This window comes from Dipodomys ordii, unplaced genomic scaffold, assembly GCF_000151885.1.
Source record: "Dipodomys ordii isolate 6190 unplaced genomic scaffold, Dord_2.0 Scaffold114, whole genome shotgun sequence".
In the NCBI taxonomy this organism is placed as follows: Eukaryota; Metazoa; Chordata; class Mammalia; order Rodentia; family Heteromyidae; genus Dipodomys; species Dipodomys ordii.
Genome location: NW_012267330.1, coordinates 4,077,386 through 4,092,791, shown reverse-complemented (window position 1 = coordinate 4,092,791; position 15,406 = coordinate 4,077,386). Strand labels below are relative to the sequence as shown.

The following is a 15,406-nucleotide window of genomic DNA, read 5'->3' as shown; positions in this document are numbered from 1 at the left end:
TTAATTTTAGCTCAGTGATTTCACGTTTTAGAAAGTTTATCTTCAAAGACTTGCTGCACCTTGGAGACCTACCCTTTAATCTACTGTTTTCTCATAGTTTTCTTTTAAGAAGTGGCAGGAGCGCTTGTCTTCCCAGAAATGCAAGGAGCTGAGCTCTTAGGCAGAAAAGTCTGAATTCCAGCCTAGCCTCTACAGCCTTTACAGGGTACCTGTGAAGAGGAGATAAATTTGCTTTCTACTTCCCTGTTATTTGGGGAGGGATTAAGTATTTAATGTTTGTGCACAGATAAAAAGTAGAGGGTAAACAAAATATCCACTCCAAACCAGTTCTTTTTTTTTCTTTTTTTTAAGTGCTCAGCAATCTGGAAAATATATAAATTAAAATAACTTGAAATATTAAGTTGTGTATATGTATATATTCACACATGTTTGTATGTATGCAATGTGTATTCATAATTATCTAAGTTCATATAAACAGATGAACATTTGTCTTATTTGAATCTCCAAAACCAGCTAGAATGGAACTAACCTCTTTGAAAAACTGAGGTTGATGTGAATCTGTGTGGCTCATCTGTCTATACCTCAATTTTCTCATCAAAAGCTTCTATGTACTCTTGAGTTTTCTTGGCAGGTGTTGGGTTTCTTAAGATAGAATAGGCAGTTTCTCTTCACTCTGAAGTTTTCTGTTTTGTTTTGTTTTGCATCACCCTGAAGCTTTTGTGTGCATGGAAGAATATAGTCTAACAGTGGTCCCCCTTTAGCCATTTATCTTCTTATATGCTAGTCATAAGGAATCATAAGAAACCTAAATACACATACATACAAAAACCACACTATCCAAAAGTGGATCGTTTTCTGTCTGTGTGTTAGTTGCTGATACTGGGTCTCATACTCTTTCTTGGCTTTTCCACACAAGCTGGCATTGCACCACTTAAGCAACATCTCCATTTGTGGCTTTTTGCTGGTTAACTGGAGATAAGAGTGTGTTGAATTTGTCTGCCGTGGCTGGATTTGGGCTGTGATCCTCAGATCTCAACCTCAGGAGTAGCTAAGATTACAGGCATGAACTAGCAGCACCCAGCTCCATAACTGATCTTAGAAGTTCATTTTGGCACTGTTCAACATAGCCAAGGTATGAATTCAGCCCAGATGCCCAACCAGTCCCAGAGAAACACAGGCTGCATTGTTTCCCTCAACTGTGGTAGCTAGAATGTGTGATTATAAATCTACATGTAAACACACTGGATAGTTTTAAAAGTACAGTGGGACACGATAAAGTATACAGGATTCTAGGCATTCACACAGTGAGATCAAAGGAAGATATGCTGAGAAGAGAGTAATCAAGGCACAATGCCTATGTGAAACTGATCATATAAAATAATGGTGGAGCTAGAAAGGATGGTAAGGGAAAACAAAGGGGTAATGTACTCATTACCTTACTAGTGTAATTGTAACCCCTCTGAACAGTATCTTTACAATAAAAAAATATATAAGAAAATATAGGGTCTGGGAAGGTGGTAGAGCACTTGCCTTGAATGCATGAGGTCCTGGGTTCGATTCCTCAGCACCACATAAGCAAAAAGAAAAAAGCCGGAAGTGACACTGTGGCTCAAGTGGTAGAACGCTAACCTTGAGCTGAAGAGCTGAGGGACAGCGCCCAGGCCCAGAGTTCAGGCCCCACAACTGGACCCCCCCCCAAAAAAGAAAATATACAACGCTGGAGAAGAGGCAGGGAGAAAGGAATCCTTATACACTATTGGTGGAATTGTAAATTAGTTCACCCACTATGGAAGTCAGTATGGAAGTTTCTAATATATTTATATATAAAATATATATTATGTATGTATATATATACATATATACATACATAATATATATTATATATATATGTATCATATGATCCAGCTCTACCATTATATCAAAGGAGTCAATATACAATAAGTCAATACAATAAAGATATCTGCATGTTTACATTTAGGTAACAGGAGGAATGAATATAATTAAATTCAGGTGTAAACATGTCAAACACTAATATGTATCAAAAGAATGAGAAAACAGGATTTAAAATTAGCTTTGTAATAAAATGGTTAAAAGTTACAGAAAAAATAATAATATTTATCAAGATGAATTCCCAGAAAAAAAAACAAGAGTTCTTTTTTCTTTATTACTGTTTTGTTTTCTTTTCCTTTTGTCTTGTTTGTTCATTTATCTGTCCTTGGAAGGGGGTGGGGGGCACAGAAATGGTGGGACAAAGGGTGAATAAGTGAAGCAGTGGTACTCACTAGACCTATGTTGGAAATTAACTACTATATACAACTTGTGGGTGGGGACAGGAGGGGAAACCTGGGAGAGTGAGAGAAGGGGTGACATTGTTATAAAAGAAATGTAATCTTTATCTGACTTATGTAATTGTAACCTCACTATTTATTACCTTTATAATAATAATTATGAAAAAAGAAAATATGGTATACACACACATTGGAATTTAACTCATCCATTAGAAAGAATGATACTATACCATTTGTACAGAAATGGAAACACCTGTAAAAATGATGTTAAGTGAAGTGAGTCACGCCCAGGGAGACAAAGGACGCTTGTTTTCCCTTCTATGTGGAAACGAGATTTAGTTATAAACTTTTAAGTAAATACATTGGGTGGTGTGCAAGTGTGTGTGTATACTGAAATATCATATAAATTAACTGAAATAAATTCAAAAGAGAATTCAAATAGCATAATTCCTTGGAAGGCAAAGTCAAAGTTCAATAAAGTAAACATCAGGAAACAGGTACTTGAAAAAAAGTAGGGTGGGGTGGGTCAGTGTTAAAGGGGTAGACAAATTAAGAGGAGAAGAGAGGAGAAGGCAATCAAATTCAGTGTATATCCTACAAAATTAAGAGTGAGGAAAAGGGTAGCTAGGGGAAGGATGGGTGAGAATATTGAAGAGGGTGACAATGATCAAGATGTATTGTATTCAGAAACTGTTAAATTATAACTCCTTCATTAACTATTTAAAGGTAAAAAAATAAGCAAGTAAAAGTAAATAGTGAAAAGAGACAATTATCCTCATCAGAAATAATTGCCTAACACCACTGCTTCGAAAATCCACTTAATGGAATATTTCTATTAACAGAAAAGTGGCATCAGTGGCTCACACCTAAAATCCTTGCTACTCAAGAGGCTGAGATCTGAGGGTCAAGGTTTAAAGCCAGAACAGGCAAGGAAGTCTGTAAGACTCTTATCCCCAACTAACTAGCAAAAATGCCAAAAGTGGAGCTGTATCTCAAGTGGTAGAGTGTTCATCTTCAGCAAAAATGCTCAGATTCAGCACTCAGACCCTGAATTCAATCCCCAGGACTCACACAAATAAAAGGAAGCACACATACCTGTGGCTCACACAAGCATTTGGATGAGACGTGATATATGGTGGTGGATAAGAGTCCTGACCCCTGAGCTATTCTCTTTCTTTTCTGTGCTTGTTTCTAATCTGTAGCACAGGGATAATATTCATGTCTTCCCCGGAGATCAGTCTAAGAGTAAACATTTCATATATGTTAAGCACTTAGCACAGTGCCCGCACATGCTCAACATGGAATTCCTGACAAACACAAGATCATAGAGAGAAACCAAGACCAGGTGTTCTCCCTCTGATCTCTGAGATCACATGGAGGCATTTTTGTGCCCAGAAGAGCATAGTAATTCATATGAGAAGGTATTGAAGAGAAATTCGCTACTCACTGTTTTTGGGTTTTAAGCAATGGAGGAAAATAGGCAAGGTACCCATGGACTGGAAATAGTCAAGAATGGTTCCAAAAACCAAAAGGGGGAAAGGACTTGATTCTAGATGGAAAATTGAGAGCTTGAGGTAGATCCAAAGCCACATTTGCAGAGGAATTTTCAACAGATGGTTAACAGATGCTGAGACATCATCTGTGTAGGGGAGGCAGAGGAATATGAGCTATGACGCCAAGCTGACTTGGACATACACCCACATTCTGTTACTTACCAGCCAAGTGGCCCAGTGCAAGTTCCTTAACTTCAGAGCTTCGTTGCCCGGCAGCTGTGAAACCGAAATGGCAAGGTAAACCTTACAGGTTCCTATGACAAACAATGGCAGTCTTATGGGAATTACCAAGGCAAAGCCTGTGCAAAGCTGGCATTCCATGAGTTTTGTCAGTGCACGTTGAGTAGCTGTTATCCAGAACACCCCAGACTCTTCTGGATTTGAGATTTTAAAAACTTGAGGATATTTATATGTGCATAAGATATTCTGGAGGTGGGATCTGAGTCTAAACATGAGATTCATTTATATTTCATCTCTCCTCTTATCCTCATACCCTGAAATAATTTGACCTACTATTTTTAGCACACCTATGTTTTGACTGCCACCTGCTACAAGAGGTAGGTCAGGTGGAATTTTCCATTTGTACTGTCATGCAGAAGCCAAAAAACAACAGATATTGTAGCATTTCAGATTTCATATGATTGTTAGGATTAGGGATGATACGTGAATAATCATAGAGGCCACAGAACCTAACTGTTGAGATCAGGGGATCAGTAAATGGGCTGTTTCATGAAGCTTGAGTTCTTTACTTCACCAAATACAGATCATTTGCTACATGGGAGGAGGGGTGAATTTGGCAGGAATCCACGTTGGTTGGTTGATTGTTTGATTTATCTCCCAATTTACCTCAAAAAGAGGTTTGTTTGTTTTTTGGGTTTTTTGTTTTTTTACTCAGAGGACACTGGATAAATATTTCTTTTATTCATTCAGTAAAAGGTATTAAATGCTTAATAGGTACTTTTGTGCATGCTAGAGATAAATATGTGTACAAAGCAGATGAAAAATTCATGTTTTATGGATCCCTACTCTAGTAAGGGCCAGAAATGTGATAAATAAACACATAAATGAAATACATAATACTAGATAATGGCGGAGTGTCAAGGACAAATATAAAACAGGGTAGGGGATATGAAATCCCTGAAGAAACGTTTATAAATGTGCTATCTTGGAAATAGCGATTTATGATGAATTAATGGTTGAAGAGAATGTCAGATCTCAATTCTCCAGCTCAGAAATATTGAATAAGATGCTAGGAACTAGGAAATAGATGCTAGGAAATATTGAATAGATGCTAGGAACAACGCAGTGAAGGAAATTAAAAGCCCTGCTCTCAGGAAGCTTATATAGTCTATGAGAGAGATAGAAACAGAGAGATAGACAGAAACAGAGAGAGACACAGACTGAGCAGAGAATGAAAACAAATACATTAGTTGTGATGAATGAGAAATTGGTCTTCCCTGGCTGCTGTAATTCCAGATCGTTCAAGGCCTATCTCTTTTATCTTCTAGGAATACATTTAAATCATATTCCTTTCTGTAAGTGTTTCATCACAATTCACCAGGCCCATCGTGGGTACTCTCTGGCTCTGCCTGGCAATCACAGAAGACAAGGTGCTAAAGCAAAATAAAGGGGCTTTATTGTCTTTTCAGTGGCACTGAACTGTTTGTGTTCCCTCTTGTAAGATGTTCACTGTTACTGCCTTAAGGAATTAATCTTTCACACTTTTGATTAATTGCTAGGACCACTGATTATTGATCAGCTTCCTAAGCAGAAAGCCTATGTTAGGATAGTCACCATTCTCTTGTCAGGTTATGGCACAATGAGAGGCCACATGGTTCACTGTTAGACTGTAGTTCATTCCTTGAACAATTAATGAAAAATGATGGGAATAAGGAGATGATAAGGATTTATCTTGGTGTTCTTCAATTACCTGTGTCCTACTTTTAGGTGGAGAAATTTTAAGGAGTGGACTGAGACCAAGGGCAATTTAATGTATAAAGTCTGAGAATCTGAAAGAATCATTTGTGATTAATAGTCCAGATAGAAATACTGCAGAGAAAATAAGCGGTTATAGAGAAACAATAATGAAAATAAAAACTAGGTCAGGAGCATACTTCAGCAAACTTTTATGGAGAGTACACTAGGTTCTAGGAAAGAGTTGAACAAAGTCTCCGAGTAGTTCACGGTGAAATGAGGGAGCCAAACACACAAATAGGTTCACAAGGTTGTGGATAAATGTCCACAAAGGCGAGTAGGGTTTTATAAGTGGCTGAAAATCATTTGGCATAATCTTAGGCCTGGTGATATTTTTAGTGGTGTAATAATCTCAGAATTCTTTGGGAAAACTTCTCTACCTGATACTCATTTGTAGACTGACACAGTGTGGACCACTTGGGAGATCGTATGTATAGTTCAGGCAGAGACCCTTCAGTTATGAATGCTCTTTTCATTTGTTATCATAGTAAATTGTGTTAGGCAAATTCATTCTTTATTTCAGTAGGTAACATTTCCTTGGCACTTATTGCTGAATCAGGTGTCAGAATATAACAATGACTAAGAGATAGTTCCTGACCTCAAGTTACTCATAGACTAAAAGAATTGACCCTATAAGATCAAACAAACAAGATTCTACACGTTGACCATCTGTAACCTGGGACTATGCATACCATGTAATTTGGGAACATGGTACACACACCTACAGCAGTATGTATGAGAAAGGGAATGGCTCCCCAGATGTGTTTCAACAGAAGTTTCTGGAATGAATCAGATATAATCCCAGCAGAAGGCATTTCCTGGAAACAAATGGCTATGTAAGAGAATGGAAGCATAAGAGCCATGGTCTCCACAGACCACCCAAGGTCAGTGTGTAACTAAACACAGATGTTGGGAAGAGACAGATAGGGCATGGTGATAATCAGGACCAGCTTCATATTTGTCCTCAAGAAACCCCTAAAAATGTGATGCAGGTCAGTGGCATAATCAGCTCTCTGAAGAAGAAATAACACTTCCTAACAAAAACAAAGCCTGGAGCCAGGGATACCAGGAGAATGTTGTGTGGTTCAAATATGATGTGAATGAGGCCCATCCTATGACAACATGGCAGAACTTTGGGGTGTGTGGGGATGCTTGCTGGCCTAAGAGTCCTACTGGATGTGGATAGATAGAGAAATAATAATGGAAATAAAAACTAGGTCAGGAGCATATTGTTCCTGGAGAGCATGGCAGCATTCTTTGTCACCAGTGGTAGCCACGACCCAATGCATACTGAAGAAGCTTTGAAGGTAATGATTTCAGTTTGTTACTTCTGTAGTGTTGAGATGTATATGAAACTCCCAGAAGTGAATTCCTGGTAAACCATTACACCTGTTCCTTTGAGAAGCAAGGATGAGAAACATCACCGGATTCTTACCAGCATGCAGGTAGCAAACAGTTGAGGCTGTGGGTAAGAAGATGAAAGAATAACTGGCAAAAAAGACAGGAAAGGCAGCTCATAGCTACACATGTTGTAAAGAACCTTGAATGATCTTGGACACTTTTACAAAGACTACTATGTCTAAAGGGACTGTTCAACTAGGACCTGAATCAGAGTCCAATTCTTAAAAGAGGCATATGTAGAGTGTATTCTGTCTAGACATAGGGATTGAGCTATGAAGAAACCAAGCAAAGTCTGTCCTTGCCTTCATTAGTTTACCATTTCCACAATGGTAATTGCTACAAAAGAAAAAAAATCTTTAACACTGTATCATACTTGGTCTGTGGACTGCCCAGAGGAGGCAGTCCTGGGGAAGGAAACAACATGGCAGCTGGACCTAAAGGATGAGTAAAAGGGATAGAGAAGAAAATCCAGGGAGTGATGTGTCTGAAGGCCTAAAGATGCCCTTGTGGACAGAAGGAATCTGAGAGGTGGGTTTGTGTAGTGACATAGTGACGGAATTAACTCCATTCCCATTGGTACACCTGAGAACGTCTTCATGAACCTTTGTAATGGCCATGCTTCCACCTGTAGGCAGACACCTGGACTTGTGAATGCAGATCTACTCCATGAGACAGAATTCTCACAAGCAGAGAAATCCTCCTCTGAGCAGTGCCAGCCTGAAAGCCCACTCACTACAGCACCTCTAGTAACAGGCAATAAGGGTGGTTTTGTGCATAGTGATATGAATGAGATTCTCCTTGATATGGAAAGGCTTTGTTCAGAGAGAAAAGAGAAGTGTAGTAGTTGAGCAGCCAAGAGATAAATGTGTTTGGGTGAACACAGTTCACACCTGGGAGCATAATGTTTGCATACAGCAGCAGCAGGAAAGCCGGCTTCTCCAGAATTCTGTGTCATGAAATAGCTCAAGAGGCAAAATCCAGCCTTAACTTCTATTAGCCCTCTGTGGTTCTTTGGTAAAACACCATAAACCAATTGGGAAAATAACTTTGGAAGGAAAGTTGTTTCATTTTTCAAAGAAAGACAAGAACCCCTATGAAAATCTGTCTTAAGTTCTATTAAAGCTATCATCTCAGATTGCAAGAGAGACTAAACTAGATTGTGGTTGCATTTTGAAAAGGGCTTTTAATTTGTCCCCCTACAATGTTTGGTCTTCTTTTAAGTTATTCCTGTCAGAATGATTTCTTAGGTGACTAGGTAATCTGATTCAGTGTCGATTTTCTGTGGACACCAAGTTCACCTTTACATTCCTTCTATAGTCCAAACATATATTTTGAATTAATGAACTGTCTTATTCACTGCAATGATTTAAAGATTAAATATAATTCTTCTAGGTTTTGTGACTAAACAGAACATTAAGAACTATCAAAATTTGATGCAAAGCTTTAGCACTTATTAATCGTGAGTTCTTTAAGCCTGTTTTCTCATTTGGAAAATGAGAATAAATAAACCTGCTCCACTTACAGAAGAGGAGGTTTTAGAAGGTGAACAAGATAATGCATAAAAGAGTGTTTTACAAACTGTCTGCACCATGCACAAATTAAGTATTACTATTAAATGATTTTTATCACTCGAGCCAACAAGAAAATTACCCACACTAAGATTTAAAGACTGTTTATATCTCCCATGAAGATTCTTTATATGCTCTTCACTATTCTCCTTTCCTCAATTTTTAAAATACACCTAATAGCCTTACAAAGATGTGGGAAGTGGTATTCAGCTTCCTCCCTTTCCACAAAGAAAACTATTTTGTGGCTGGTTAAAAATATTTCAACTGTCAAATGTTCTCAAAGTCAACCATATAAATATGAAGTTTATATCACAATTACACAAACTAAATATATTACACTTTGCTTGGTTCTATGTATTCACAAGTTTTTCATGAATATATCTTACATATATATCATACTTTCCTTGGTTCTATGAACTCACAAGTTTTTCATGTATGTATATATATATGTATATATGTATATGTATATATGTATACTTACCCTGCTATTAAAAAACACCTTACCCTAAGTAACTTACAAACAATGTTTGTAACCTTTGGAAATTTGAGATTCAGGATCAGGCAGCAGACTTAATGTCTGGTAAGGGTCATTCTACATAGATGATATCTTCCGTTTGTGTCCTCATGACACGAATAAGCTCCTCCACCTCTTCAACAAGGGCACTAAATTCAAACATGAAGCCCTCACAAACTAACAACCCATGTTGATATTATTGCAATAAGGATCAGGTTTCAGCACAGGGATTTCAGGGGTATCAACACGTGAATATTCAGACTGAAGCATGGAAATTAGTAAGTCCAAGATGGATCCTGGTACAGTTTAGTTTCTGGGGGTTTTCTTTCTAGCTTGCAGATATTCCTCTTCCTTCTGTGTGCTTGCCTGACAGAAAGAAATGGAGCTATTTGGAGTCTCTTCTTATACATGGACAAAAGTGCTGTCAAATCAAAGCTGCACACATATGACCTCATTTCACCTTAGTCACCTCCCTAAAGACCCAATCTCAATACAGTCAAATAAGAGAAGATACTTAGAGCTTCACCATATAATTTAGAGGGAACATAATTAAGCAAGATAGTAAAAAAGAAGAAAGTAAGTTCTGAAAAAGCTTGGATAGTAATAGCATTGTCCATTTCCTAGAAGTCATACTATGGATCAACATTTTATTATTGGTATAGTATATTTTACATTATTGAGTGCCTATTTTATATCTCCATGAATGAGTATATTTTATAAAGTCAATCCTGTTTCTCCAATCTGTCTACACACTACATCACAACAAGTTCTTGAGTGTTTTTAATCCTCTCTCCCAAATTCATAGGTTAACACCAAATCCTTTGGGCAGTGGTATTATAAAATAGAGTTATGAGGTATCTGCCCTCACGAATGAGCTTCCTGCCCTTATGAAGATGATCAGCAAGCTAACTAGCTCTTCCCCATGTGAGGATACAGGCAAAAAGTGCTGTGTGTCAAGCACAAGACCTTTTCAGACAATTCCAATACCTGCACTTTAGGCTCCCTAGCCTCCAAAGCCACAAGGTATTATCTTCTGTCTATAAAAGCTTCCATTTGTGGGAAGTTAATAGAGCAGCCCTTTTAGCTATGATTCCCATCACTGAGTTTGAGGACTTACTCTTCTTTCATGAATGAATGATGAAAAAGTTATACATTCCAGGTGAACTATAGCACTAAGAAAAGTCCAGATGTCACTGTGCATAAAAAGTGATCTTTGTGGGATGGGCATGGGGATGGTGGTGAGATTAGCCTTTCTTTTGTCCTGATTATTACATCCTACTTTCTCATTTAAAACTAGGTGACTGTGACGGATGGTGGTTCTTCCCCCAAACAATCAACCATTTGGGTGGTGGTTCAAGTTCTAGATGAAAATGACAACAAGCCACAGTTCCCTGAAAAGGTCTACCAGATCAAGCTGCCAGAACGTGACCGGAAGAAGAGAGGAGAGCCCATCTACAGAGCTTTTGCATTTGACAGAGATGAAGGCCCCAATGCAGACATCTCCTATAGCATCGTGGATGGAAATGATGATGGAAAGTTCTTTATTGACCCTAAAACTGGAATGGTTTCTTCTAGAAAACAATTTACTGCAGGGAGTTATGACATCCTAACGGTAAGATCTTCAGAATTCTAGCAACATAGACAGAGGGCAGGGATTCCTTTAATAAATGGATGGATAGATAGATATACAGATATATATATATATATATACATATATATATATTTCTAAACAAAAAAAATTTAGCATAAAAGTATGGCAACTCAGCCTAGCTATGAAAAAAACTACTTTCTAGCAGACAAATACAAGTGAGAATTATTGTCATCCACCTCCCCTATTTTCATAGCTTGCTGGAGCCTACAAATTTGCCCATCCTTCTGTAACCCCAAATCATTCTCAAGGTACAGAAAATAGATAAATTGAGGACAAGCAAGGTATCATAGCCACTCAAAACCACACTAAGTCTCAAGACCTCCCAAGGAAACAAATTTTGTAATCGTTCATAATGTGATAGGATATGAATTTTCCTATAGCTTGTGAGACAAAAATCACAGCTAACTTTCTTCTGTAAAAAGTGAAAAACTTGGGGCTGGGAAGGTGGCTCAGTGGTAGAGCGCTTGCCTTGCATGCCTGAGGCCCTGGGTTTGATTCTTCAGCACCACATAAGCAAAAAGAAAAAAACAGGAAGTGGTGCTGTGGCTCAAGTGGTAGAGCGCTAGCCTTGAGCTGAAGAGCTGAGAGACAGCGCCCAGGCCCAGAGTTCAGGCCCCACGACCGGATCCCCCCCCCAAAAAAAGTGAAAAACTTCAAGTAGGCAGTAAACTAAGATTTCTTCTAGAAACTTCAACTTTAAAATCTGTCATGCCCCCCTATGCTTCCTCCCCAACCACTTTAGAAACTGAGTGCATATGCTCCTGGAATAGAGGACTTGACACTTGACAAGAAATGAGCGCTTAGCAGGGTGTCTTCACCTAGACTCCTTCATCTATCCCTCCCGTGCAGTGAGTGTTGGCTCTAAGGCCTTATAGCTGTCCGTAGAACCAGAGGATCATCCTTGGGTGGTTTTTAGTCTAAGCAATTCTACATTTCTACCCCCAGCATAGCAGCTACAGCCAATGACTGCCTGATAACTGAATACAAAAGTCCAGACTGCTTGCCTCAGGTGGATCCAACTCTGTGGCACAAATCACGATTCAGAATTCCCTATTGGATCCCTGAGGTTAGCTAGGACCACATCCTTGTTTAGTGCTCACCCTTGTCCATCCTGATTCTACTCACCTTCTCCTGAGAATACTTCCTTCAAAAAAAACAAACCCACATCTACTGAAATCCCTGTCCTGTCTCCTAGGCATCGTGAACCAAGGCTTCTAACTGTTAGGAATCTCCATCCCACAGGAATTTTCTGGAACTAAGTGATCATCCATGAACACATACCTTCAGGTTCTATTTGTTCCTGTTTTCAATGCTGTCCCGGTTAGTTCTATGTCTGTAAATGTGGTTTCTGAATACAGTATTTGAAAATCCTTTGTCAGTTTTATCTATTGAAGTTTGGTGTTCTGACGATGTTTTCTACTCCTTGAACTTTTGGGCCCTCCCATTTTGAGTCCAGGACATTGTATCAATTCCTTACAGCTGTGTGAAGAGACATATTTACTTTATCTTTTATGTCAGTCCACCCTGGACCACAGAGCGGTCACTAAAACCTTCCTCCCCACTATACTGCCCACTGCAGTTCATGTTGCTACCCAGAGAGTTCTCCCTCACCCCTCCACGGTAAGCAAAATCACAGGGCCCCAGCAGCTGCTCATGCCTGTGCCCCTCACGCCTCCAGTTCTGTTCAGGATGACTGCATCTCCAGAAGAGAGCTGACACAACCTTGCCCACCTGACTCTGCACACAAATACACATTCACAAAGTACCTTATTTCCTATGGAAATTCACTGGCCAAAGGTGAGGTTCAGAGGTATGCGGTAAGGAAGGTAATTAGCTATTACTGCTGATAGAAATGACCATGCGTGTCTGTGAAAGATTGAACATTGCATACTTGCAACATTTCTTTCCCAAGGTTTTAGTGGTGCTTCAGATGGGCCTCTGGTAAAGAGAAGTTGAGCTCCAGTCCCCCAACCGGATAATGCCCCCACATTCCAAAATCCATTCTCACCAGTCCTCTTGCCAGTACTGTTGAGGATGAAGTCTTGGCCCAACAACCATGTGCATCTTCGTGGAATCTGAGCTCTGAGATGTCTTTCTGTGTTCTCTCCGTGTGTGAGTAGATCAAGGCCGTGGACAATGGCCGCCCACAGAAGTCCTCCACAGCCCGTCTCCACATTGAGTGGATCAAGAAACCTGCCCCTTCGCCTATCCCGCTGGCCTTCGAAGAGCCGTTTTATAACTTCACAGTCATGGAAAGTGACCGGGTGACCGAGATCGTGGGTGTGGTGTCCGTGCAGCCCGCAAACACCCCCCTGTGGTTTGACATAGTGGGTAAGTTGAGGACTTCTAAAACAGTAGTGGGCAATGTAATATTTGAAATAAGGAGCCAAAAATAAACTGAGTTAATTAAAGAAAGAAAGGGGGAAAAAGAAAACGGAACCGAGTTAGAGCTATGATTAAAACCTGTACAGTGCTGCAATGCAAAAGAGCCAGTAAAATGAATACTCAACCTGTGCTTTCGTTCGACTCTGTAAGCTAAGCTGAACAGAAAGTGCTCTCTGGCTGAATTTTCCATAGTATGTTACTTACTGTGATCTTAATGTCTTTCTGTGTGTCATTTAAATTCTATTGTCACACTTGGCTAATCTCATTTCTAAATGTATTGATGGAACTAGACTTGCTGTCTTTCATTTCTCTCTTTTTCTTCACCTTTTTCTGCATTCTGTTCTTTTTTTTTCTGCTCCCGACTGCCCTGCTTCAAGGTGGCAAGCATGCTCGAGAGATGTTCTATATTCTACAGACAGCTTGTGGGCAGAACTGTTCAACAGAAGGTACCCTTAGTGTAAACACATTTGCTAAAATACGGCTATCCAATCTGCCTTAGAGGGGGTTGTTGTTTTTTTTTAAGCAAATTGAATTACATCTTCCATAGCTGCCTGTGCCAGGCTGAAGTGCAGCGTGCAGATTTCATACAAGCCTCTACCAGCCATTGCTCTTGTATCCAATGACTCCTTTTGTTTCAGGTTTTGATAGGTTTGGAGTTAGGAAGGTCATTTTTTTTTCAGTTTTGGGCTTTTTGTTGTTTGCTTTTGAGGTATGTGGGCTTTTTATTATTTGTTTATTCTTTTTCTTTTTCTCGATCATTTAACTGGGCTTTTTCCAATTGAAAAATAAATTAAAATGTACTCCCATTCCCCTCTGTTTCACACCAGCAGTGCCATTCATAGACAAAAAAGAAAAAAAGAATCAGAAGAGTCAGTCCCCTGGCAGCCTTCCACAAAAGGAAGGGCAGGAAATGGAACCTAGATACATAAATAGAGGTCAGTCTCCTGTTCAGGCTGGATAAAGAAAGTAGCTGGAAACAGGCAGGAGAGACCTTGGGAACCAACCTTTAAATTCTTTTTTTTAAAAAAAGATACCAATTCACTTAGATTCACAAGCATTATAATACTGCAAAACACATTACCCCATGAGGTGCATCTTATAGTTGCTATTGCAAGCAAGCAAGCAAGCAAGCAAGTATACCAGGCTGAAAAAGGAAAGGACTGAGCACTGACTGCATCCCTCCAGAGCCAACAGGGAGAGGGAGTCGGGACTGGGAACAAAAGGCTGTTGCTAAGAGCCTTGGCCTGAGGGAGCTTGGTCTGAGGCAGACTTGAGCTGAAACTGACTTCCATGCTTCTCAGGTGGAAGGTAGAGAATCTGGGAGTCTGGGACAGTCGTTTCCTTCCTCATGTCACAGCCCAGCAGGGTGAGCAACAGTCTGCCTTTCCTTTAGGAAAATCTCAGAACTGGGTCCAAGGGAAATATTAGAATTGTCCGTATCGGCTTTCGGGAGTCTCTAAAAAACAATACTCTGTGGTCTTCAACTCAACCTCAGGAGAATATCCTCTGGAATCCCTCACGGAAAGAGCTTCTCTCTTATGCATTTCATTGTATAGAATGACAGTATAATGCCTTGTTTTACTGAATCAGTATTATACCATCCTTCTAAATGACCATCCTAATACTAAGCTTTCAATTCCTTTGTCATTGCCACTTAACATGTCTAAAATAGGACCTCTTTTGAGACACAAGGCATATCTCCACTTCATCTTTCTGCAATTTTCAGCTCATTAAGATATGATCAGAGGCAGCTTCTTTCTTCCTGATGTACACACTGATGCCTAGTCTTCTGTTGTCTTTGTAGCTACCCCTGGTGATTCCTTTACTATTGCCTCAGTGAAACCCAGAAAGTACATTTCAGTTTCAGCACATATGCCTTGTGCCAGACCAACAGGAGCATGTGCAATGATGATTTCTTAAAAGCAGCCCAAAGAAGAATATAGTCAAGACCAAACAAGACATAGGACCCCTACTGTGCTATCCTGAATGCTAGAATGAATCCTCAACCATCAACTGTCTCTTTCCTTTGCAGGCCAGTTTCCAGACATCTCTCACACCTGAAATGGACCTGT

The 15,406-nt window shown here is 39.5% G+C and overlaps 1 protein-coding gene across 1 annotated transcript in view; it reads left to right on the top strand.

Moving 5' to 3' along the window:
• The window catches only part of Fat3 (FAT atypical cadherin 3), a 526,046-nt gene that overhangs the window by 386,934 nt on the left and 123,706 nt on the right, over positions 1-15,406 (top strand). Inside the window, exons 4-5 of the mRNA XM_013028825.1 lie at positions 10,596-10,910; positions 13,070-13,280. Coding sequence (XP_012884279.1) covers positions 10,596-10,910; positions 13,070-13,280 — 526 coding nt within the window. The remainder of the gene's footprint in view (positions 1-10,595; positions 10,911-13,069; positions 13,281-15,406) is intronic.